This window comes from Pelophylax lessonae, assembly GCF_965119305.1.
Source record: "Pelophylax lessonae genome assembly, chromosome: 8".
Classification (NCBI taxonomy): Eukaryota; Metazoa; Chordata; class Amphibia; order Anura; family Ranidae; genus Pelophylax; species Pelophylax lessonae.
Window position 1 is genome coordinate 20,487,812 of NC_138775.1, and position 27,510 is coordinate 20,515,321.

General features: G+C 43.3%; 1 protein-coding gene across 2 annotated transcripts in view; it reads right to left on the reverse strand.

The window, feature by feature from the left end:
- Positions 1 to 368: 368 nt before the first annotated feature.
- The window catches only part of SLC6A6 (solute carrier family 6 member 6), a 108,785-nt gene continuing 81,643 nt past the window's right edge, over positions 369 to 27,510 (reverse strand). For both annotated transcript variants that reach the window (XM_082265369.1, XM_082265368.1), the window contains 10 exons: positions 17,702 to 17,834; positions 17,280 to 17,414; positions 16,470 to 16,573; positions 16,257 to 16,381; positions 12,479 to 12,591; positions 10,387 to 10,524; positions 9,099 to 9,201; positions 6,694 to 6,794; positions 1,642 to 1,812; positions 369 to 1,131 (listed from right to left, as the gene is read on the reverse strand). In XM_082265369.1, coding sequence (XP_082121495.1) covers positions 1,006 to 1,131; positions 1,642 to 1,812; positions 6,694 to 6,794; positions 9,099 to 9,201; positions 10,387 to 10,524; positions 12,479 to 12,591; positions 16,257 to 16,381; positions 16,470 to 16,573; positions 17,280 to 17,414; positions 17,702 to 17,834 — 1,249 coding nt within the window. In that variant the 3' untranslated portion in view covers positions 369 to 1,005. The remainder of the gene's footprint in view (positions 1,132 to 1,641; positions 1,813 to 6,693; positions 6,795 to 9,098; positions 9,202 to 10,386; positions 10,525 to 12,478; positions 12,592 to 16,256; positions 16,382 to 16,469; positions 16,574 to 17,279; positions 17,415 to 17,701; positions 17,835 to 27,510) is intronic.

Consider the following 27,510-nt stretch of genomic DNA (forward strand, 5'->3'; position numbering starts at 1 on the left):
ATATATATATATATTTTTTTTTTTTTTTTGAATCCTGGAGTTCAGCTTATAAATGATATAGCACATAGTCATCTTCCGTGGGACTGACAAAGGAAGTATGACAATTAAACAAAAAAAAAAAAAAGATCATTAGTGGCAGCCTGCAGGGTAGGCTTAGTGCATGAATTATAGAAGTGAATCTGCACATCTAGGGGTCCAATGTAACATTGGAAGGGAGGCACAAAGGCTAGGCTCTGATTAAAGGGCAGGAAAAAAAGACAAATTATGTGATAATCTACAGCCAATAAGTCACTCCCTAGTCCTGGGGTACAGATCACCCATAGTAAAGGAGCGTCCCAACTGCTGTGCCCAAAAATCAATAAAAAAAGTATTGCCAAATCACTCTATTAAAGGTTCCGGCCTGAAAGCCAGACATGCTCATTAACTCCCCCTCAGCTTTATCCTATTATAGTTGTTATAATAGTAATGTCTCTATGTAAAACTTATGGAATTGTTCAGCAAGGTTCCCCTTCTGGTTCTCCAGCTGTTGTGGAACTACAAAGCTTTATGATACTTAGGCTCTTTACCAGATACAATATCTCCATTTGTGCTCAGGTGGGTAGACATTTTGATTTTATTAAACTGTATTATTATATTTTTTTTTTAATGTGACCATCTGTCACTTTTTTCTTTTTTTTTTTTTTAAACAAGAACCGACTCCTGAGAGGAGGTAGATAAAATTGATAAAAATAATTAGAATATATTGCAATATATAAAAATCAAATCTTTTTATAATCTTTGACATGAGGTTGTCTCTTCACCGAGAGATCAGGCCCTCACTAAAAATGTTATGAAATACGCACGTGCGCACACATATTATACAACGTTCTCTACAAGAGCTGACCAATCAAATTCTAGTGCAAATAGAGATCTCCAGACTTGACGCTAAGGAGAGGGTTAGTAAACAGCTGGGTAGGTAGGGTGTTCCTCCCCCCCTCTTAGATGGTGAGGGGGTGGGGCGCTCTGTCACATCATGGTCTCGACAATGACGTGAGTTGGTTTCATGTGACCGCCATTGGGGCAGAAGGGGGTGGAGCCTTCTTCCTTGGCCCAGCGCTCTAGCTCTCTGGGAGCTGTGACGGATTTGATCCTCTGTGGAAACAAAACATATTTTTAAATTGTGGTACTCCAAATAAAGGGCAGTACATGACTTAATAAGTGTGCAAGTAATGTGACGGTGTTCACCGTCACTTGGAGTAAAGGGACAGATACTTGGGGGACGCTGAGAGAATGGTTTGGATGGCTTCAGATGGGACAATAATATTTCTCAGCAATATCTCTCAGGAAATGTATGAAGATGAATGGTTTGACTTTTCAGATTGCTGGAATATTGCAGGAGTGTCTCATAGATCCTTATATGTGTATGTGGATTGGCTGCTAAGGGGGAGGGGGGATTGTCCCACAGTGTATATCGCTTTGTGCATGTGTTTGAATAAACAGTTTTGAGGGGAATTGAGTTCGGCACACCTCTTGCCTTTTAGCCTTGTTCGCTATAAGGCCTTTGTGCTGGCACTGTGTAACAGGTTCTGCTTGCCCAATGCAGAAAATGAAATACATTCTGTGTAAATAGTCCTAATCCATCATCCGCCTTTTCTCACGTACCTCAATAAGCCCTCCTTCAGACCGCAAAATTCTATACACCACGACCAGCGGGATACAGATCATTGAGGAGAGAGCCAGAGCCCAACCCAAACCAATTGCCCAGTCCGGATACGTGTAATACTTATTGTAGGTCAGTGGGGTGTATTTGGCTAGCGAGAAGATAAAACAACCCTAGAAAAAAGAAAAGAAAAAAAAAGTATGAAATGTAGAATGTATACCTTTGTAACTACTACACTTTTAAAGCTGAACTCCAGCATAAGCAAATATCATCTAAATACATTTGTGTGTATTCTTCTGGAATCTCTGTATACTTTGTGTATTTCTTCCAGATCTGTGCAGTAATCCAGTGTGAGACTTCCTATAATAAAGACCGCTCACTGCTGCTCTCTCTCCTTGTGCAGGGAGACTGGTCTTTTCTCTGCCCCCCACCCCCCTGTACTTTTCTACAGGCAGCCTATAGTAGGTGGGACCTGCTACTCCCTCTCCTTGTGCAGGGAGACTTGTGTTTTCTCCGCCCCACCCCCCTGTACTTTTCAACAGGCAGCCTATAGTGGGGTGGGACCTGCTGCTCCCTTTCCTTGTGCAGGGAGACTTGTCTTTTCTCCGCCCCCCCCCACCCCCCTGTACTTTTCTACAGGCAGTCTATAGTGGGCTGGACCTGTTGCTCTCTCTCCTTGTGCAGGGAGACTGGTCTTTTCTCCGCCCCCCCCCACCCCCCTGTACTTTTCTACAGGCAGTCTATAGTGGGCTGGACCTGTTGCTCTCTCTCCTTGTTCAGGGAGACTTGTCATTTCTCCGCCCTCCCTTGTACTTTTCTACAGGCAGCCTATAGTGGGGTGGGACCTGCTGCTCCCTTTCCTTGTGCAGGGAGACTGGTCTTTTCTCCACCCCCACCCCATCTGTACTTTTTTACAGGCAGCCTATAGTGGGTGGGACCTGCTGCTCTCTCTCCTTGTGCAGGGAGACTTGTCATTTCTCCGCCCCCCCCTGTACTTTTCTACAGGCAGCCTATAGTGGGTGGGACCTGCTGCTCTCTCTCCTTGTGCAGGGAGACTTGTCATTCCCCCCCCCCCTGTACTTCTACAGGCAGCCTATAGTGGGTGGGACCTGCTGCTCTCTCTCCTTGTTCAGGGAGACTTGTCTTTTCTCCGCCCCCCCACCCCTTTGTACTTTTCTACAGGCAGCCTATAGTGGGTGGGACCTGCTGCTCTCTCTCCTTGTGCAGGGAGACTGGTCTTTTCTCCGCCCCCCCCTGTACTTTTCTACAGGCAGCCTATAGTGGGTGGGATCTGCTGCTCTCTCTACTTGTGCAGGGAGACTGGTCTTTTCTCCGCCCCCCACCCCCTGTACTTTTCTACAGGCAGCCTATAGTGGGTGGGACCTACTGCTCTCTCTTTGTGCAGGGTGACTGGTCTCGTCTCCGCCCCCTCCTGTAGCTTTCCTGTAGTTGGTGGACCTACAGGACCACTCCCACAGCTCTGCTCTCTGCACAGGCAATGTACAGCACAGTGATGATGTCACCGCTATGAATACAAATTAAATATCTGGATTTGCAAAGCCTTTTAGTGCACACAAAGTGGAAAGTTTTTGTGCTCCAAGTTCAGCTTAGAATTACCGTTGTAAAGTTTGCCTAAAAGTACCTTTTTGATTTGACTTTCATATTTTTTTAAATGTTGGATGCTGAGCATGTCACAATATTTTATACACACATTCGATTATTTCTCTTGCAAAAAGTATCTCTGGGGCTGGGATCGTTGGTATTTGACTTAGAGGAGAGGTTAGTATGCAAACAAGGGGTTAAAGTCCAACTGTGGGCTCATTTATTTTTTTAATCCCTCTGCAATCCTTGCTTCACTCTGAAGCTTCAGCCCCGGTTCACACTGATCTGGTGCGAATTTAATCACTTGCCGACCAGCCGCCGCAGATATACAGCGGCAGGTTACTGCGAAACGACGTACCCGTAAATCGCTTTGCAGGAGCGATCATGGGGGGCATACACGCGCCTATTCGCCACAGGGGAAGCTGGTCTGTGGGGATGGGCACCCGCGATCGCTCCCCGTGGAGACAGAACGGCGGTTTGCCATCGTAAACATGGCAGAGCGCTGTTTCGTCAGCAATGAACACAGGGATCCTGTGTTCCTCCTATTTAGGAACATAGGTCTCTGTGTTCATTCCATAAGTCCATACCCCACACAGTTAGAAAACACCCCCTAGGGACAAATTGAAGCCTTTGATCGCTCCTGGTGTTAACTTCTCCCCCGCCATTACAGTAACAGTGCATATTTTTGCACTGATTACTGTAGTAATGTCACTGGTCTCCCCAAAAGTGTCAAAAATGTAAGTTAGGGGTCCGCCGCAATGTCGTAATCCCGCTAAAAATTGCTAATCGCCATTACTAGTAAATAAATAGATATGACATAAATATTTCCCATAGTTTGTAGATGCAATAACTTTTGCGCAAACCAATCAATATACACTTATTGGGATATTTTTTTTTTTACCAAAAACATGTAGCAGAATACAAATTGGCCTAAAATGATGAAAAAATGTGATTTTTAAATATTTTTTATTGGGAATGTTATATAGCAGAAAGTAAAAAAATATTGTTTTTGTTTCAGAATCGTCACTCTTTTTTTGTTTATAGCGTGAAGAATAAAAATCGCAGAGGTGATCAAATACCACCAAAAGAAAGCTCTATTTTTGGTGGTATTTGATTACCTCTGCGATTTTTATTTTAAACAAAAAAAGAGTGACGATTCTGAAACAAAAACAATATATTTTACTTTGTGCTATATAACATTCCCAATAATAAAAAAAAAAAATCAAATTTTTTCATCATTTTAGGCTAATATGTATTCTGCTACATATTCTTGGTAAAAAAAATCCAAATAAGTTTATATCGATTGGTTTGCGTAAACGTTATCTCGTCTACTAACTACGAGAAAGATTTATGTCATTTTTATTTATTTTTTTTGTTTTTGTTTAATTTATTCATCCATAACATAGAGGACGGAATCAGTAGCTCAATCTCAGTTTTCACTAAAATATGTCGGGTAATAACTTCACATCAGGATATAGAAATCTTAAAGAATGACCTGAACAAAATAACAGAGTGGGCAATTACGTGGCAAATGAGATTTAATGTAGAGAAGTGTAAGGTATTATACTTGGGGGCAAAAAACAAATGCAAACTGCTTTAGGGGGAGGAACCTCTGGGGGAACACAGAATGGAGAAGGATTTGGGGGTTCTAGTAGAAGATAGATTAAGTAATAGCATGCAATGTCAGGCTGTGGCTGTCAAAGCCGGCAGAATATTAGCATGCACAAGGAAGGGGATAAATTCCAGAGATAAAACTATAATCCTTCCACTTTATAAAACTCTGGTCCGACCACATCTGGAGTATTCTGTCCAGTTCTGGTCACCAGTCCTCAGAAAGGATGTGCTGGAACTGGAGAGAGTCCAAAGAAGGGCAACTAAACAAATTAGGGGATTGGAGGACCTTAATTATGAGGAGCGATTATAAGCACTTAATTTATTCTCCTTGGAGAGGAGATGCCTGGGAGGGGACATGATAGCAATTTACAAATACCTCAACGGTGATCCCAGCACAGGAAAAAAAAATATTTAGTCTCAAGGAGTGTAAGAAGACACGTGGCCACACAATGAGATTAGAGGAGAGGAGGTTTAACCTTAAGCTGCGTAAAGGGTTCTTTGCTGTAAGGGCAGTGAGAATGTGGAACTCTCTTCCACAATTGGTGGTAGCTGCGGGGAGTATGGATACTTTTAAAAGACACTTGGACGTGCATCTGACAGATCACAAGATTCAGGGCTATGGGAAATGATCAGGCCACTGACACACACACACACACACACACACACACACACACGAACTGGATGGACTGATGTCTTTATTCAACCTCAACTACTAAGTAACTAGTAATGGCAGCGATCAGTGATTTTTAGCGGGACTGTGACATTGCAGCGGACAGATCGGACCCCTAACTGACATTTTTGACACTTTTGGGGGGGGAACAGTGACATTACTACAGTAATCAGTGCTAAAAATATGCACTGTTACTGTAATAATGACACTGGCAGGGAAGGGGTTAACACCAGGGACGATCAAAGGGTTACATGTGTCCCTAGGGGGTGCCAGAGACCTGTGTTCTTAAATAGGAGGAACACAGGATCCCTGTGTTCATCGCTCACAGAACAGCGGTCTGCTGTGTTTACATTGACAGACCACCTTTCTGTCTCCACAGGGAGCGATCGTGGGTGCCCGACAGACATCGCAGCCGCCGGACCCACTGATTGGCTCCCCCTCTAGCCGATCGGCGCATATGTGTGCACGTGCCACACTAACTGCTACACGAAGCAACATACATGTACTTTGTTTCGTGTAACAGAGCCAACCTGCGAAAAAACTAAAAAACCTGTAAAACTCCGGCGGCTGGTCGGCAAGTGGTTAGAGAACACAACGATGAGTTTAAGATGTTAACTTGGCCTCCAAATTCTCCAGATCTGAATCCAGTCGAGTATCTGTGTGATGTGCTGGAAAAACAAGCCTAATCCACGGAGGCCCCACCTCATAGCTTACAGCAGTGGTTCTCAACTCCGGGCCTCGGGACCCACTAACAGGCCAGGTTTGCAAGATAACTTCAATACATCACAGGTGATATATTTTGCTGCTCAGTGATTGCAGTACTCTAGTCTGCATCTCGCCAAGGTGATACTTAAAATCTGGCCTGTTAGTGGGTCCTGAGGACCGGAGTTAAGAACCACTGGCTTACAGGATTTAAAGGATCTGCTACTGACGGCTTGGGGCCAGATACTACAGCGTACCTTCGGGGGTCTAGTATTGTCCATGCCTAGACAGAGTATGGTGGGTGGTTATAATGTTATGGCTAATCTGTGTATATATGCAAGAATTCCTCTGAAAATGAATGTCATTGACGTACCCGGTGTTAAATGTATAGTCATAGAATGAACCCAACTATCTGTTCTCATGTCTCCCCCAATATGTGCTCTGGAGCTTTTAGAGCCATACTCACCACACACAGCAGAGGCGTGATATAGCACCAACTCCACTTCATCCATGGGCCTGGCCTGTACCCAATCATATCCTCAATGTTGTCATACATTTTATCAGCGCCTGCACATTAAGAGTAAAATAGAGCAGTAAAAACTTTAATTCCATGAAAAATATAATTCACATTAGCAAATCTAGGAAACAAATAAAAGGGATCGGCAAGTGCCTTAGGCTGGCTTCACACCTGCACTGTATTACCAAAAGTATTGGGACGCCTGCCTTTACACACACATGAACTTTAACCTTCTTAGCGGTATTCCCGAGCGTGACTCGGAATTAAATTTCAGAGCCAAAAGCGGTAACCCCGAGCCACACTCGGGGTACCGCCAGAAGCACTGCTGGATCCTGGTAGAGGGGTTACTTACCTTGTCACCGGGATCCAGCGATGTATCTCGGCGGTGTCTGGCGGCGGATCTTCCTCCCGATCCTCTCCGTGCCCCGGCTTCCGTCTCCTGCGACGTGACGTTCGCAGGGGGGTGGAACCGGCGGCAAATTCAAATGTAAAAACACACTGATACCATTCAAAATAAAATAAATTCACATTAGTTTGCCCCCCAGTGCCCTTTCCTGCAGTTTTAATGTACTTTTTATGTAAATATATATATGATATATGTGTATATATATATATATACAATATATATAATAAATGTATACAGTTGGTTTGGGCTGCTCATTCACAAGAATACATGCAAAATAATGGTACCGCTTTCAGCACCTAAAATCCAAAAGAATCATACCGCCAGGGAGGTTAATGGCATCCCAGTCTTATCCCTCGTACACACGCAACGATTATTTTGTTGGTTGAAATGTGCTCTAGACTGCACACAAATTTTCTCGGCCAACAAAAACCAACTTCAGAAGTGATGTCATGTGCTGGTTTACTTTTCGTGTGTTTTTTCTTCTCTGAGCATGCCCAGACTTGCTCATCAGATTTTTGTCTGCCGAAATCTGTACTGACTGACGGAAAATTGGCTGTTGTGGTGACGGCCAACAAAAATTTTATAGCCTGCACACCAGATTTTTTTTGGCCGAAAAGTCGGAGTCGGTTGTCGGAAGCATCATACTAACAAGCCGAAAAAGGGCCGATCGGACGTTGGCCGAAAATTCACGGCCAACTATCGACGCGTGTGTACGGGGCATTAGTCTGTAGGGTTCAATATTGAGTTGGCCCACCATTTGCTGCTATAACAGCTTCAACTCCTCTGGGAAGGCTGTCCACAAGGTTTAGGAGTGTGTCTGTGGGAATGTTTGACCATTCTTCCAGAAGCGCATTTGTGAGGTCAGGCACTGATGTTGGAGAGAAGGCCTGGCTCACAGTCTCCCCTCTAATTCATCCCAAAGGTGTTCTATCGGGTTGAGGTCAGGACTCTGCAGGTCAGTCAAGTTCCTCCACCCCAAACTCGCTCATCCATGTCTTTATGGACCTTGCTTTGTGCACTGGTGCGCAGTCATGTTGGAGCAGGAAGGGGCCATCCCCAAACTGTTCCCACAAAGTTGGGAGCGTGAAATTGTCCAAAATGTCTTGGTATGCTGACACCTTAAGAGTTCCCTTCACTGGAACTAAGGGGCCAAGCCCAACCCCTGAAAACAACCCCACACCATAATCCCCCCTCCACCAAATGATTTGGACCAGTGCACAAAGGAAGGTCCAGCAACAGAACACCTTTGGGATGAATTAGAGCGGAGGCTGTGAGTCAGGCCTTCTTTCCAACATCAGTGCCTGACCTCACAAATGCGCTTCTGGAAGGATGGTCAAACATCCTCATAGACACACTCCTAAACCTTGTGGACAGCCTTCCCAGAAGAGTTGAAGCTGTTATAGCTGCAAAGGGTGGGCCAACTCAATATTGAACTTTACGGATTGTGATTCTTTTACTGGGTGCCAACGGACCTGCACTACAGCACATCACTAGGCACCAACACTGTGCTTGTAGTGCACTTTTCTTCTGCTTTGGACTCTATCTAAATAACGTAATATATAGGTGTGAAGAGGACCTTAATGGTATCTGACAGACGCTGCGGCTGTTATCAACCACATTTTAGAATTCACACAGCACCTCACAGGGATGGTGGTATAGTGTCCGTCTGCTGCCCCACCACCCCAGCCCCCCCCACTGGCCCATGGAGCACCAGCCGCCACTGACAGGTTTATTGTTTTTGTTTTAATAAAAAAAATAAACATTTTTACAATCACTTGTAATACAATAAAAAAAGGGATACATCCACTCGCAACTACACCATGTTTTAGTGAACAGGATGCCATCCAACGGTTAAAATTAGAAAGCTGAGACAGCACATGGCATGGAACCATGCTGACATTCAATATAAAACCTGATGAAATCTTATTACCAAGCGAGAAGGACTTACCATATACCCAGGATACAGCAATACATTCAAAGAATGCAACCCACAGGAGGCAAACACCACTAGCTGCATAGTAGTCAAAGAGCTGGAATACGTACATGCCGCCCTGCAGGAGACAGGAGAGGGGGGGTTATGGGACATCGATGAAAATGAAATGGTGACACAAACATATTGTATGGTAAAAAGTAGATGCATTGGCCACAGTTACCAGTCCAGGGTTAGTTTTGTCTCCTTTGCAGCCAGAAGCCTTTTTTAAAAAATGATCATGGAGGGTCCTTCCCCTTACCCAATGAGAACCTTTAAAGCACCACACAATCTGCTCCTCACAGGAAGTGGGTGTAAGGCACTTAGTGCACCGCTTGCTATTCCAAATGTAAATGATTGGTCAGTTACTGTTCTTTTTTTTTTTTTTTTCTCCATATGTGGCTTAGGTTTCCGTGGCCAGCATAGGGTTAGGCTTACAGTTCTGAGATTATTCTAAGGAGGAGCCATGCTGAAAACATTCTATTGGTGCTAATGAAGAGGCATCCAACATTGGAGTATTATATAGCAGACCTCTCACCAAAATTTGGTCCCATGCTCATCTGCCACCCCCAACATAAAACTGCAGCAGAAGCAACAAATAGCTCAGCTGGCCAATGGCAGCATCGGTATCACACAGGGACCAGTCTTTGCCAGATGCCTAGGCATACTGATCATGTGATCTCTGTAGGGAGGAGCATCACAGTTGATCAGACTTATCTTTCCTTTCAAATGACCACCTGCAACGGCATCTTGGAGCAGCAAATTATGTAGTCAAGACAGGGGTTTATACACCTCTGCTACTCTTTGTGGCAAATCACACCGGTGTGTACAGTGACTTCGCAATCCTGTGCCAAGCGTGACAGGAGTAGAAGAGGGTGCCGTAGTGAGGCCCCTATCAGTGGCCAATAATACTCAGGCTACATTCACCCGGTTACATGGGTGCGGCTTGTTTCCTGCATTCAGACGCAAACAAACCCCCAGCGATTCGCATATGGCAGTGTGAACGTCCTGCGAGTTGAATGAGCTGCAGGAACCTGCATTGGATTCGCAGGTTTCCCACATCACATATGTGTAAATCGGGACTTAATATTTTTCTTTCTGTAGAGTTAGTTTTGTGCAGTGTATTTAGCAGTCTGATTGGAAATGTTATCTTTAGCCAAAGTAAATTGGGAGTCAATCTGTACCGAGGACAAAAGAGCTGACAGTTTAGACATCATCAGGGAGCCAATGGAAATAAATGGGCAGCAAAGCTTGCAAACTGACTTACTTCTGTGACCATAGCCAACCCCAGAAGATAGCTGAGGAAACACACAATAGCGATGAAGATCTCTCGCCTGTAACCCTTCCGTAGGAAGGACGGGTATAGATCAACTAACGAGGTGATCTGTCCTTCAACTTCAACAAACTGTCACAAGAGAGAACAAAGACTGATGTCACTTTACTGGTAAAGACAAGCATGGCTGCTTCTATGTACATATATTTATCATTTTATTATTGTTTCTTTAAAAATCATACATAGGAACAGGTTTTAAAAGAAAAACATTCTAATGGTTTATGTATACTAAGTCAAGCAGCCCGGTGAGTTGCAGTTAAAAATTCATTTTTGGCAACAATGAATATGGCAGAAAACAATCAAAGCATTTCTGCCTAGACCACCCTCCTCGACCCAATCATTAGTAAGGCCGTCTAGACAAAAACGCGTTGACTGTTTTGTGCTGTATTCATCGCTGCCCAAATAAAATGATTTTTAACTGCATCTCGCCAGGGTGCCGACATTCTTCAGTTTCCCTATGGTTTCCAGTCCGTGCTGGAGCACAGGTTTCCAGCCGTGATATGTGCTAGAGGAGACTGAAGCAACGAATTTCGCATATATTTTTAAATAGTTAAATAGTTAGTTAATTGGTCCAGCTTGGAGAAATGTAATTACACTATATTGCCAAAAGTATTGGGATGCTTGCCTTCACACACACACATGAACTTTAAAAGGGGTTGTAAAGCCTGAAGTTTTTTTTATCTGAATGCTTTCAGATAAAAAAAACCTTCTGTGTCCAGCACACAATACCCCCCCCCCCTCCCCCCGATGCTTACCTGAGCCCCATCTCGATCCAGCAATGTCCACGACCGTCTCAGCCATCCAGGACTCCCCTCAATGGCTAAGACACAGCAGTGGCGCCAATGACTCCTGTTGCTGTCAATCAAAGTCAGCTATACAATCCGGAGAGAGAGGTGGGGCCAAACCGCAGTTCTATGTCTGAATGGATACACAAAGCTGCGCCTAAGCTCATGTGCCCCCATACCAAGTTGCTTGCCGTGGGGGCACTCAAAGGGAGACACAGTGACAAAACACATTGTTAGGCAAACATTTAACCCTTTGATCGCCCCGTTACCCCTTCCAAGCCAGTGTCATCAGTACAGTGACAGTGCAGATTTTATCACTAAACACTGTATTACTGTCACTTGTCCCCAAAAAAGTGTCAGTCAGTTAGCGTCCAATTTGTCCGTGCAATATCGCAGTCCCAGCATAAGTTACTGATTGCCGTCATTACTAGTAAAAAATAAATAAAAATGTCATAAATATATCCCATAGTCTGTAGACACTATAACTTTTTCGCAAACCAATCAATATATGCTTATTGGGATTTTTCGTACCAAAAATATGTAGCAGAATACATTTTATATATAGATATATATCTATATCTATATATAGATCTATATCTAGATATATATGTATATATATATATATATATATATATATATACACACACACACACATATATATTTATATATATATAAAAATATACATATTGGCCCCTAAATTGATGAAGATATTTGATTTTTTAAATTTTTTTATTAGATATGTTTTATAGCAGTAAGTAAAAAATGACTTTTTTTTTTCCAATTGTCGCTCTTTTTTTGTTTGTAGCGCAAAAAATAAAAACCGCAGAGGTGATCAAATACCACCAAATAAAAAGCACTATTTGTGGGAAAGGACATCAATTTTATTTGGGTACAGCGTCGCACGACCCCGCAACTGTCAGTTAAAATAAAGCAATGCTGTATTGGAAAAAAAGGAAGGGGGATAAATCCTCCGCAGGTCAAGTGGTTAAAGGTGTAAGCTCTGGGGACAGTCTCCTTCTAGTGTCCCTACCATGTGAGTCACTGAGCAGGAATATACATAGTAACACTGGCCCAGTGTAACTACCTAAAAATATTAATACCTGGAATTCTTCATTAGGATTCAGCTCAGTGACCTTTGTAGACATGAAGCTTTGTTCACTTATACAGTCCCCCGAGATCACTAGCAAATCCCAACATATTGATAATTAACAGCAGAGGATATATTATGATGTATAACCTACCTGGCTATCTAATCCAAGTAGCAGAAGCATTATGAAGAAGAGAATTGCCCAGAAGGAGGGCAGGGGCATCATAGACACGGCTTTGGGGTAAGCGATGAATGCCAGGCCCGGACCTAGAACAATATCAGAGGAGGGGAGGGGGAGAGGGAGACAAGGAAATTAGCACAGCTCTGCCCATGATGGTGGATACCCAGCCCAACCAGGACCTAACGGTTTTGCACCACCAGTGGCTGTAGAACATGTTCCAGCTTTCCAGAAGGGGCAGTTCCACATCTATTGGGAGCCAAGCTAAATTTTTGTTTTGTTCTCCCTTATAAATTATTACTATAAATCCCTTCACCCATTTCCATTAGAAACGATACAAATAGAGTAAATCTGGCACTGTCACCTACAGCATCCAGATGAATTTGGTGGCTTCCACTAGAAATGGCAGTTGGACACTAGCAGGCTGCTGAAGGGCGACACTGTCATATTTCCCAGATCCCAAAAAGACCATTAATCTACATTTAAAGGGTTATCCAACCTTTCCCTTGCCAATGTTTGCAAAGCTTCCAGGATTTGGACAGTAGAAGCTTTGAATATGATCATGGCAGGTACCCCTTCAGAGTAATTCCTGCCATTTTCCCGCCTGCGGCCTCCTAAAAAGCGACAATCCTCCAGCTCCTGTGCTGCTCACGAGCTCCGGGGCAAAGATGCTGAATCTACATTGCTGCAGGACAAGTCACAGCCCCGGAACTAGCATGAGCATCTGCATTTAGACAAAGCTGCTTCTGCCAGGGACCTTGGTTGAAAGTGTTAGGGACAGAAGTTCCTTATGGCCTTGTGTGCCTATACTCAAACAGGCCTAGAGAAAACGAATAATGGTCTAGAAAGGAATTCTGCTGTCTCTGTTCTGGTCACGGTCAATTTTTATTTTAATTTTTTTTGCATCATGTAATTTTTTTATAGAATTTTTTTTTCAGTTGTACAACAGAGAAACCAAGATAAAACAATTATTTTATTAATTAGCTCACCTAAACTTTTCATTGACCTGGGATACGCTATATGGCATCATCAGTTATTTATTAAAACAATGGGCCACAGGTGGAATATTTCGGACCTTGCATCATTCAAAGCTGTCGGGCTGGATTCACACTGTCCATGTATGTAGGTATAAATGGGACCATAAAGTTCCCTTTTACCTTTCATACTGAACTTCAGCAGATAGATGTGAACCAGCCCCATAGGAAAGAATGGGATTTGTGCTGTAAATGCAAGTAGGCTCTTAATGTTACAGGCATCCAATCTCTATGGGGTTATATATACACGAATTACAAAACAGCCAAAAAATACACTTGTGTTTCAAAGATCCATATGCTAAAGTCATAGGTGTGCGCAGCCTAATGCATTAGGGTGTGCACACCAAAGCTCAAACACGCACTACCGATCATCACTCACGATGTTCATTCAGAAAGGGAGGAGGCCGGCAAATTATATATTTACCGACCCCTTTCCCCACTCATCCTAAAACATCCCCACAGCAACAGCCGGCTGGAGAGGAGAGGAGGGAAGCCGGAAGAGCTGTGGGGGTAAGGGGGATGGGAGCCAGGGCAATAGGGGGAATCTGTGCTGCACAGGGTGATTAGCGTGTGCCTATGGCTAAAGTCCATCCAACAAGTTCCAGAAATATTGCAATGATATTGATTATATGTTCTGATCGGTTTCACGATCCTGTACAAAAACGTATTAGCAAAACTCAACAGCATATCAAATTTAGCAAACCGGCAACAGGTAGAAATCAAGAAAGCAGCCAATGCTGTGCAGAAATCCCGGCAAATTTACATGTAATTTGGCTTTTGCGAATTTGGCCATACATGGCAGGCTTGTTAAAGAGCTTGCAGTTATGATTGCAAGCATCCTGTCACATGGTTCTGTGCTGTGCAACCACCCTTTTATCTACTATGTATACAGAGACATTAGTAGGATTCTCAGATAAAAGGGCAGAAATAATTTCTGATGGACCTGCGGCACTTTGAATAGTCAATAATTCGTGATTTTTCATAAATGAAACCGCTAGCATTACAGCATCATCTAAGGTCTTTAAGCCCGGGGGCATCTGCAGAGGGTTAGGTATCTACAACACTCTCCTGACCTGGTCTGAAAATATTCCACCATATCGGGTCACAATTGTCTCCTGAGTATGGTCAATTACGGGAGGAAAATATCAATCCTTTTAAAGAAGAGTTGACAGTGGGGAACCAGATGCCCAGATGGGGATTACAGATAGGAACTTACATCAAATCCCATTTTTACCAACCAGGCAGCAAAACCCTAGACTGGTGGTGGGTTCTCTGTATACTTTGTGTAGTAAAGCTGATAGTGGGGAACCAGATGCCCAAAGATTAGATTAGAGATGGTAACTTGCATTAAATCCCATTTTTACCAACCAGGCAGAAAAACCCTAGACTGGTACTGGGTTCTCTGGATACTTTGTGTAGCAAAGATGATGGTGGGGAACCAGATGCCCAAAGGGGGATTAGAGATGGAAACTTGCATTAAATCCCATTTTTACGAACCAGGCAGCAACCCTAGACTGGAGATGGGTTCTCTGTATACTTTGTGTAGCAAAGCTGATAGTGGGGAACCAGATGCCCAAAGATTAGATTAGAGATGGAAACTTGCATTAAATCCCATTTTTACCAACCAGGCAGCAACCCTAGACTGGAGATGGGTTCTCTGTATACTTTGTGTAGCAAAGCTGATAGTGGGGAACCAGGTGCCCAAAGATTAGATTAGAGATGGAAACTTGCATTAAATCCCATTTTTACGAACCAGGCAGCAAAACCCTAGACTGGTGATGGGCTCTCTCTATGCTCCATGTACCTTGCTATGGTGTGTATTGCAAATATGTGCTGTAAAATTATATGCCAGCACCCTGCCAAACTGAGCAACTGTTTTGGATGACCCTGGGCTTTTAGGTTTCCATAATGGCACTAATTTCATTCTATATCTAACACACATGAACATTTTCATGAAAGCCAGAACAAAGGAAACACGGCTAGGTCCCCAGTGGCAACCAATCTGATTCCAGCCACCATTTTCCTATCATTGCAGAAAGAATAATACCTGATTGGTTGTCACAGGCAGCAAAAATACCAATTGTTGTTTATCAAACCGTCCAGAGGATATTCTCAGGACAACCAGCCAGTTCTTCAGTGACTGGTTGCAATGTCGTAACATGGATTGTCTAAGAACTTCCTAGGATGCTTCCATAGTAATAGCCAACTGTTCCTTGGCTCTGGTTTTCATACATCAATGTGAAACTATGATTTCATGATTTTTTAAAGATCAATCTCAGGACTACGGGAATTTTTCTTCTATTCTTTTTCCATTAGAGGGACAATTTTAGGAAATGGAGGCAGCAAAAATGTCTGTATTGCCCCCAACAGCGGAGTCTTAGTTTTAGAGTTAACTTCCTTTAGTAAAATGCCACTTGGATTCTGGCTGGTTACTGTAGTCAACACAGACAAATAGGTCCAGATTCTTCACGTTGCAATAGAATTTAAAGCATATAATAGTTAGTTTAAGCATTACTAAAGTGCAAATTACTGTTTTACCATGCCTTCAGTAGTATTGCAGATACTGCAACTTAAAGATTCTGGGCCATTAGCTGCTTCCATTCATTTTAAATTGGACCTGGTCTATGATGGGAAACCTACAACTCTCAGCTGACTGCTCCTACACAGATGAGAGCTGCATCTCTATGTGACCGCCTCACCGTTGTATTGTCATACAGTACCTGACTCTGCCACATCTGCAATGTCCACCCCTTGCTCTTGTGCCATGAAGCCCAGGACGGAAAAAATTGCGAAGCCAGACACAAAACTGGTACCACTGTTGAGGCATCCCAGCAGCATACAGTCCCTATGTCACACACATGTCACGGAGCAGTGTTAATGACCAAAACCAGGAACCCCCGCACACCTCCCACCCCCGCTGACCAACGACTTGCCTATAGCAGTTGTACTTGTACTTGTTGTAGCTTCCCAAGGACGTCATGGCTCCCAGGCAGATGGCGTAAGAGAAGAAGATCTGGGTGCCAGCGTCAATCCAGACCTTGTGGGAATAAAAGACAAAAAAGGGGTGAGAAGCAACACGTGACGTGTACTAACTATTAGCATCAAAGTATAGCTAAATGTGGGGAGCACATGAAAAGATAGTATTTAAAAATGTCACTTTCCCCACAGGATGGACATCTGGTACAAAATCATGGGCAAGAATATGCAGTTGGCCCCCCTACCTTGGTGTCTATAATGACTTTTACTGTTCTGGAAAGACCTTCTATAGGATTTTGGACTGTCTCGGTGGGAATGTGTGACCATTTAGCCAAAAGTGCATTTGTGAGGTCAGGTACTGATGTTATAGGAGAAGTCCTGGCTTGCAATCAGCTTTTCAACTCATCCCAAAGGTGCTTATTCGGGTGGCCAGGACTCTATGTGGGTCACTTGAGTTCCTCCACACCATACTGGTCAAACCATTATGCAGCTGGCTTTGTGCCCAGGAGCACAGTCATGCTGAAACAGAAAAGGGTCTACCCCAAACTGTTAAGGTCAGAAGCGCACAATTGTCTGAAACTTCAATGCATGCCCTAGTATTAATGAAACCCTTCATTAAGCTTAACTCAAACTTCTGAATCCTCCTAGAAAGCACCAGCTAAACTAAGAGACCTCTAATTTACATAAACCTTTTGGAAGTGTATGTTTACTGTAAGCTACCTTAAGGGGACACTAAACAATGGACACATTGAAAGGTTGCTTTTTACCTGCGGATCGCTCAGTCGGGTGATGTCCGGGTATAGGTAGAATTTGATCCCTTCTGCAGCTCCGGGCAAGGTGACCCCACGGATCAGTAATACAAGCAGCATGATGAATGGGAAGGTGGCTGTGAAATACACCACCTAGAGTGGATACAGAGGACAGAATTGTCTATGAGATTCCAGAGATGCATTAAAAGGTACCTGTCATGGTAGCGAATACCCAGCACCACAGAGGCTCCCATACAGAACTATCGGCTACCATTTCCATGCAATGTACATTGATCACCCAGAGGTAATTTTTTTTTTTTTTTTTTTTCGTTTTTTTCCTTAACAAAAGTGGAGTTACTCTTTAAAAGTACTTAGTTAAGCATTTATATACCTGCCAATCTCTCATTGTTGAAGACTACCTATCTTGGGATCCCTCTTACCTTGCCCGTAGAACGGACGCCCTTCCAGATGCAGAAGAAGCAGATGACCCAGGTGAGGAGCAAACACAGTGCCAGGTCCCACTTCACCACCCCAACGTCATCTATTCCCTTTGATATAGTAAGAACTTTGCGCCTGCGGATGGAAAGTAAAAGTTGATAATTAAAATATGAGTGTATCTCACGTATAGAGACTTCTTACATAGTTACATAGTAGGTGAGGTTGACTAAAGACAATAGTCCATCCAGTTCAACCTGTGTAGGTGTGTGTGACCGTATTCATCTCTCATACCCCTGAATGTTCGGATCCTTGAGATGTACGTCTAAGAGTCTTTTGAAAGCCACCATACTCCCCGCAGAAACCACCTCATGTGGTAGAGAATTCCACAATCTTGTAGCCCTAACAGTAAAGAACCCCCCACGTTGCCTGAGGTTAAAACGCTTCTCCTCTAATCGCATTGTATGCCCTCGAGTCCTCATGCAATCTTTTCGACTGAATAGCTTTTTTTCTATGCTGAGATCACCATTGAGAATACATCACTAACTAGAACTAGGGTTCCAAAATATTTTATGATTACAAATGGAGTGCCCAGTAAGTACCCTTACCCACTTCACCTGACAATTTAGCAGAAGTCTTATATAATACCAATAATATTTCAATAACTCATTTCTTTTTTAATGTAAGGATAGCTGGGAACAAAACCGCAAAAAAAAAAAAAAAAATCATTAACGTTTTATCATATTGATGTATGTATTAAAAAAATGGCTACGACAAGTGATATTTACTATATGTTGTTTCACATAAAATTGAGACCAGATTCTAACTCTCATTTTATCCAACCCATCAAGCCCATTTCTTCACTCTGATTTCAAGTTCAATAATGCAGAAACTCCAATATCTCTTTTTTATTTTAAAGATCCAGTCCCATACCTCATCATTTCTATGTCATATCCCCACAGGATATGGATACCTTGGTTTAAAGAAGATCTATCATAATAACATTTTTATTTTACAGTTCTGTCCCCTATCGGACAAAGATGATGCAGTACTAAGTGCATTCTAATCCTAGTTATGAGAACCAACTTGCCTGCCTCCCTCCCCTTTTGCCACAGCCATTCGGAGAACAGCTGTGAAGGAGACGGCTGATTGACAGCTGCAGCTGAAGCAATGGCAAGAGTAATGCAGAGGAAGGGAGGGACATGTCAGTCTTTGCATTCTTCTTGATTGTTGCTCATCTCGGGAAAGTGCTCACAGCCGAGACAAACTGCCGCTATGAATCAGCCGTCTCCTTCATAGCGGTTGTTAAATTGGCTGCAGCAGGAGGAGAGGGGGACAGGTTGGACCCCATAACTAGGGTTAGAAAGCCTTAGCAACATGGGACAAAGTACTACATCTACTTTATCCCATAGGGGACAGAACTGTAGAATAAAAATGATCATAGACCTTCTTTAAAGTCCCCTAAACCAGTGGTCCTCAACTCTGGTCTTCGGGGCCCACTAACAGGCCAGATTTTAAGTATTACCTTGGGGAGATGCAGACTAGAATACTGCAATCACTGAGCAGCAAATGAGATCACCTGTGATTTAATTTAGTTATCTTGCAAACCTGGCCTGTTAGTGGGCCCCGAGGACCGGAGTTGAGGACCACTGCCCCTAAACCACAGGCTGTATCAGCTGTTAAAGAATAAGTTAACATATATACTCTACATATATCCAACAAAATCAGTCAAAATGTACAAACATCACCTCTTAGCTAAAGTAACCACTAAAATATTAAATAAGCTTTCATACGATAATATTTTAAATTGTGTAGCTTTCAATAAAAATAATACCTGGTGATCCTGCCATGAAGGTCCTTGTTCAGACACCTCCTGTTATAAGGTGACAACAAAGGGTGACAACATTGCCTGTCACCCTGTTGTATGCACTCCTGCTGGAGACTACAAGGAGCCATGCCAATAAGCATGGTCCACTGTTGTCACTATCATGACAGCAATGATGTACATCCAATGCTGGAGTTAATGCATCTAGGCAGGTAGTGTCTGAATGAGGCTGGAAAAGATCAGCAGCACTATGATGAAAAAAAGCATGAAAATGGTAAAAACAGTAAAAAATAAAAAAAGGTAATTGCTTACAATACACAGTGATTTAGCTAATTACATTTCAGCCAGTTAGGGCAGTGATCTATATGCTGTGGCCCTTTGCTTACCTTAACTGGCCTTGGGCACTATTTCTCCCACCGTCACCAACTATGGGGTACTCTTCCAACCACTGATACAAGTGATGGAGTACAATTTCCCAACTGACACCAAAGATGGGGCACTATTCCCCCCACTAACACCAACGATGGGGAACTATTCTTCTCACTGATACCAATGATGGGGTACTATTCCTCCCACTAATACCAATTATGGGGCACTATTCCACCCACTAATACCAATTATGGGGCACTATTCCTCCCACTGATACCAATGATGGGGCACTATTCCTTCCACTGATACCAATGATGGGGCACTATTCCTCCCACTGATACCAATGATGGGGCACTATTCCTTCTACTGATACTAATGATGGGGCACTATTCCTCCCACTGATACAAATCATGGGGCACTATTCCTCCCACTGATACCAATGATGGGGCACTATTCCTCCCACTGATACCAATGATGGGGCACTATTCCTCCCACTGATACCAATGATGGGGCACTATTCTTCCCACTGACACCAATGATGGGGCACTATTACTCCCACTAATACCAATGATAGGGAACTATTCTTCCCACTAATACCAATGATAGGGAACTATTTTTCCCACTAATACCAATGATGGGGCATTATTCCTCCCACTGATACCAATGATGGGGCACTATTCCTTCCACTAATACCAATGATGGGGCACTATTACTCCCACTAATACCATACCATTGATAGGGCACTATTCCTCCCACTAATACCAATGATGGGGCATTATTCCTCCCACTGATACCAATGATGGGGCACTATTCCACCCGCTAAAATCAATGATGGGGCACCAGTCCTCCCACTGATACCAATGATGGGGCACTATTCCACCCGCTCAAACCAATGATGGGGCACTATTCCTCCCACTGACATCAATATTAGGACACTACTCCTTCCACTGATGCCTAGGCATGTTCTACTCCCTCTGGCCACAGTCTCACTCCCCCCCCCCCTAAAATCTGAAGGACAGTAAACTGTCCCTTTGTTTAAAAATATTTGAGCTCTTTGAGTTAGGGTATACAATACATATCCTTTAAGTGCTCTGTATCTATTGCTAAAATGTGATTGCTTCCCCATTACTTTCCTGCATAATCATGTGACCAATTCCTAGGCTTTGGAGAGTCCTTTTAGTTATAGCACAAGGTGCTCCCTTTTAGGCCTCTTTTACTCTCTCTGAATGATGGTGGTTACATTACTCGCTCAGAACATCATAATAAACATGTGCGGTAACAAAGTTAAACACCCACAAGAGTAATTTTGTGAAAATTAAGCAATGTTACTTTTTGGCTTCCTAAGAGATGTGCTTTGACCCCCCTCAACCGCGGTATTTGGGTTTTATTCCACAGCTAAATCTTGGCAAACAACTGACCCGATAAATGCCAAGAATATCTGGCCAACCGCCACAGAAGCTATAAAACCTCCGATCTCCCAAGCATTGGGATGAAGCATTCCGAGGAAAATTGACCTAAAAATAAACACTAATAAATAGGAAAAACACAAAAACATGGCATCCTGCCATTTTTGTGGACTAGAACATAACAGAACCTGAATATTCGCTATAATTATACTTTCATAACAGCTGCCAATCTGCAACAGTTCCATTTCCTAAATGAAAGGTCCGCTATAGTGAAAAATGTTGTATTCTGGTAACTAGATGTGGCTTATATTGTATGATCTTCTGTGTTTTCATATTACTTTATCTTTTTCTTGACGTTTACATACAGACCAAGGTATCTAGGGGTTGGGGCAATACATATAATACTGATGGCTTCTTATAACAATCCGCTTTTATTCATAAACCCTTTTTTTATAACAGAAAATAAAAGCGTTCTGCAACTGCTTAAAAAGTGTTGACTTTTTGCGAATTACTGTATTTAAAGCGGAGTTCCGGCCTCAAAAATGACTTTGGGCCATCCGCTTGCTTTAAATGCCCTAAAAAACAAATGGATAGTCTCGTTTTTTTTTTTCCTTTACTTGTTTTTTGAAGAAAATATACTCACCTTCCTTCTACTTCCTCCCTCTGCGGCTGCGGCCCGTGCAGTCACTTCCTGACTGCTTTGACTCCTGGGAGCTGAACGTCATCGCTCCCAGGAATCAATGCGCCTGCACTGGCCCCGCTCATCAGTTCCGGTGCAGGCGCGTCATTCCTTGCTAAACAGCTTCTGGGCATGCTCAGAAGCTGTGCAGGGATGACGCGCTTGCCCCAGAAGGAACGAGCGGGGCCGAAGCAGGTCATTCTGGGACGAAGAGGACGCCGAAGAGGACGCCCTGGCTTCAGCTGCCCACACCTGAGATGGTAGCACTGGACAAGAAATTTTTAAGGTAAGTATTTCTTCTAAAAGGTAAGTGCAACCTGGGACAGTTCAGAGGCTATCCATTCTGAAATGCACTAGCCCTGACTGTCCCAGGGGTATTTTTTTTTCTAAAAAAACTTTTCTGAGGCCGGATCTCCGCTTTAAAAACATTCTTTGGATAAATATCCAAACACATTCGTGCATACTGCAAGAATTCTGGCTATAAATGTCTCTAACAGAATAATCCCTTCAGCCGCTGGCACCCTCTAATGGCCAACGTGCAGTATATTTTCTCATTAAGGCATTTCAGAAAAGATACCACATTTTGGCCACTAGCTGGCGCTAGCAATCAAGGGGATTACCCTATTGGTGAAATTACAGTCAGTGCAGAATGCATGAATCACAGATTTTTAGTAATGAGCAGCTGCCAATGTACCTAAATACAAAGTACAAAGAAGATAAAAAAAAAGAAAACAAACATGTACAAAGGTGTGCGACATTCATCCAATGAATGCTTCATCGGTATACCCCTGAGTTGATTTAAAACTATCTATATAAGACTACCCTCCACTGGGTGACAATTTCACTGCATAACGAACAGTGTTGTCACCCTGTAAAGGAAATAGAAAAATAATGCATCTAGTAATGGGATCATAGTTTAATAGTAGGTAAGGTTGAAGAAAGACAATAGTCCTTCCAGTTCAACCTAGTAGGTGTGTGTGTCAATGTCGATAATCATTTCCAATCGCCCCGTATGTTGGTTTCACTAAGATGTATGTCCAAGAATCTTTTAAAAATATCAATACGCCCCGCTGACACCACCAATTGTGGAAGAGAGTTCCACATCCTTATCACCCCGACATTGAAAAATCCCCTACGCAGCTTAAGGTTCAACTGCTTCTCCTACAATCTCATTGTATCCCCCCTGTGTCCTCTTACACTCCCCAAGACTAAAACGTTTTCTTCCTACGCTGGGATCACCATTGAGGTATTTGTATACAGCTATCATTGGGTAATAAAATCATGTTAAGGGGGACCATGCCTATCTAATGTCTGTTGAACCAGCTACTTTAGTCTCCATCGGAAATGAGTGAGACAGGGTGACAACATAGGCGTGTAGAGCGTTGTCACCCTATAAAAGAAAAATACCTGAACAAGGACCTTCATGGCAGGTATTATCCTAATAAAGGCTGAAGATTTAAAAAGACTGAAAATGACTTTCACATCTGGAGTATTCTGTCCAGTTCTGGTCACCAATCCACAGAAAGGATGTGCTGGAACTGGAATGAGTCCAAAGAAGGGCAACTAAACTAATTAGGGGATTGGAGGACCTTAATTATGAAGAGCGTTTACAAGCATTTGATTTATTCTCCCTGAGAAGAGACGCCGGAGAGGGGACATGATAGCGATTTATAAATACCTCAACTGTGATCTCAGCATAGAAAAAAAACTATTCAGTTGCAAGGAATGTAAAAGGACACAAGGCCATACAATGTGATTAGAGGATAAGTGATTTAACGCTACATAAGGGGTTTTTTACAGTAAGGGCAATAAGATTGTGGAATTCTATTCCACAAATGGTGGTAACTGCGGGGAGTATGGCTACGTTTAAAAGACTCTACTACTCAACTACTATGTAACTATGTAATTATATTACCATGTTATAGTACATTTTAATGATTGGGTTTTCATTCACTTTTACATATAGAGATTTACTAAAGCTGGAAAGTGCAAAATCTGCTACAGCTGTGCATGGTAGCCAATCAGCTTCTAACTTCAGTTTTTTCAATTATGCTTTGACAAAGAAACCTGGAAGCCTATTGGATTATATTCAGAGCTGCACCATATTTTGCACTTTCCAGTAGGGATTGACCGATTATCGGCAAAGCCGATATATCAAGGGCTGATCTGCACTTTCCGCGATATATCGAAATTGGCCCCGGAGGTTACCGATATTTCGGGAATGGGCTGTACTGGAGTGATGCCTGCAGCTAGAGGCATCACCCCGGTACCGGCGTCCATAGCCGACAGTCGGCTGTCTTGTAATGACAACCGATGTGGCTGAGAAGCCGCTTGGCCGTCATTAAAAGGAGTGGGAGGGGACGCCCCTCCCGCCGCCTTCCGCGGCTTGCCCGGGTCTCCCGTCCCACCGGGAGACCAAAGCATCCTACCTGCACGGCTGCCGAAGACCCAATCAAAGCCGCATTCGGCTCTGATCGGGTCTCCATGTAAAAACCCGGAAGTGATGACATGACATCACTTCCGGGTAGTCGGCGCCAAATTAAAAAAAAATGACAGCATTCAAAACAGCCAAACTTGGCGTTTTGAATGCTTTTAAGTGCAGAGGAGGGGTTTGGTGTCTTTTAAATCCCCAGATGCCTCCACAAGAGTACCTGTAAAAAAAAAAAATAAATAAAGAAATATTTTTTTAAATGTCCGAAAATATCAGCAGATATCGACCGATACCGATATGCGATGACCAAAATATATCGGTATCGGCAATAAAAAAATTATATCGGTCGATCACTACTCTCCAGTTTTAGTAAATCAACCCTAAAGTGTCGAGTGGGAGTTCATTTGTCAGGGTGACAACACAAGAGCACAATTTGGAGACAGGGACGGAGCACTGCCACCTTATACCATGAACTTCCTGAATGAGGACCTTCATGGCAGGATCACCTGCTGTTATTTTAGTAAAGACTGCAAATTGAAAAAAAAAAAAAGACTGAAAATGCCTATTGAATTTACACCAACATGGTAAAGTGTATATAAGACTGTAGTAGTTGGCTTTGCATTAAAGTGGTAGCAAACCTTGCTTTTGAGCTTTTACCTACAGGTAAGCCGATAATAAGGCTTACCTGTAGGTACAGTCAGGGCTTTTTTTCTCAGAGAATTGGTGCAGGAACTCCTTCTTTCTGGGTATCCCCTTGTCTCCGCCCCTATCAACCTTCGAGCATCGTTCCTTGGTTCCAAACCCCACCCACTACCCAGTACTGCCCCTTTCAGAGAATATAGAACCAAGTAACATTTGTGGTATAAAGTAATTTGCATGGAATTTGTTAACAATAACAAGAAAAGCAGTAAAATAGATCCCCTGAAGCCAGGAACAATGGATTTCCCTGGCAACAATGGACCACCTGCAACAAAATACCCCCGCCCAGCAACAATAGACCCCCAGCAGTAAAAACAGATCCCACCCGCAGCCAGCATCAATGGCCTCTCCAGATCCCTCCCAGCAACAACTGACCCCCAGCAAAAGAAGAGCCATCTCCAGCAACAATGGATTCCCCACAGCAACAACAGACCTCCCCTTCAGGCAAAAATAGATCCCCAGCAGCCAGCATCAATAGATCCTGTAGTACACCCCAGCACCCCTTGCCATTACATACATTTAGTGCTGGAGGTGCCGGAACTGCGTTCCCCCGCGTTCCCGCTGAAAAAAAGCCCTGTGTACAGTAAATATCTCCAAAACTTGCGACGTTTGGACGCTGGAAGCAGCCGGTGACGTCACTGGAATGGGCGCACTGCACTCTGCATTGACACCCCATTGAGTATACCATAAATTCAGAGCAATAGCCCCAAAAATAGTGTTGCGCTGTCAAGCAAACCATGTGCTCATAAATTAGTGCCTGCACAATTCAGGTTATACAGCATCTCACAAAAGTAAGTACACCCCTCACATTTTTGTAAATATTTTATTCTATCTTTTCATGTGACAACACTGAAGAAATGACACTTTGCTACAATGTAAAGTAGTGAGTGTACAGCTTGTATAAGGGCTCTTTCACACGGTCCGCGTGCTGCTCAGCGGGCATCGATCCGCGATCCCGCGCTGAGCCGGCGGATGACAGCTCCGTCTCCGCTTGCAGTGTGGAGAGGGAGGTGTCACAGCCCCCGCTGCTCTCTATGGGGAATCGGATGAGAGCGGACCGCCTGTCCGCTCTCATCCGATCCGATCCCCAGGACGGATGGAAAATAGGGTTTCCATCCGTCCGGATTTCACGGACAGGATCGGATGTGGATGGCAGCGGGTGTCAGCGGACATGTCACCGCTGACATCCGCTGCTCCATAGGGCTGAATGGGGCATCCGATCAGATCCGCCTGAAAAACTGACAGGCGGATCTGATCGGACCGCCCGTGTGAAAGGGGCCTAACAGTGTACATTTGCTGTCCCCTCAAAATAACTCAACACACAGCCATTAATATCTAAACCTCTTGCAACAAAAGTGAGTACACCCCTAAGTGAAAATGTCCAAATTTGGCCCAATTAGCCATTTTCCCTCCCCAGTGTCATGTGACTCATTAGTGTTACAAGGTCTCAGGTGTGAATAAGTAGCAGGCATGTTAAATTTGGTGTTATTGCTCTCACTCTCTCATACTGGTCACTGGAAGTTCATCATGGCACCTCATGGCAAAGAACTCACTGAGGATCTGAAAAAAAGAATTGTTGCTCTACATAAAGATGGCCTAGGCAATTGGAAGATTGCCAAGACCCTGAAACTGAGCTGCAGCACCGTGGCCAAGACCATACAGTTGTTTAACAGGACAGGTTCCACTCAGAACAGGCCTTGCCATGGTCAACCAAAGATGTTGAGTGCACGTGCCATTAATGTCTAAACCGCTGGCAACAAAAGTGAGTACACCCCTAAGTGACAATGTCCAAATTGTCAATATTTTGTGTGTAAAGAATGTGTAATGACTCTCACGCTATCTTGTGTATGTATATGTAAATAAAAATGTAACGGACTGCTGCTCGCACTTAATAACTCTTCCAAAGCGAATAGCAAAGATAAAGTGATGAAAGAATAGTGCTGCGCTGTCTATAATATAATCAGAACTCTATATTGAAATACAATAACTGTGCAAAGGACTACCATATAATATCTTCCAAAGTGCACCCTGCATAAGTGTGAAATTACAAAAGGATCAAACTCATATTGCAGAAAACCGATTATAAGCATATAAAATTATGATTAGCATGCACAAACATCCATAATATATGTCCAAGGGTAATCCCTTAACCATAGAACAAAAGTTTGTGTGTGAATTATTCTGGTCTTTATCCAATGTGCCATTACTGTGCTTACTAGCCTCTCACCTGAATTAAACGTGAAAAACGTGTAGTATTAAAACCCCAATGGAACTGCTATACTTCTTGTTCGCCACTAGATGTCCTCTGTATTTCTATACTTTTCCCAATGCTTAACCAGCATTTATGGATGATAGCTATTCTCAGGGGTTTCCACTGATCCTCTCCATTTATAAAAGTGGGAATA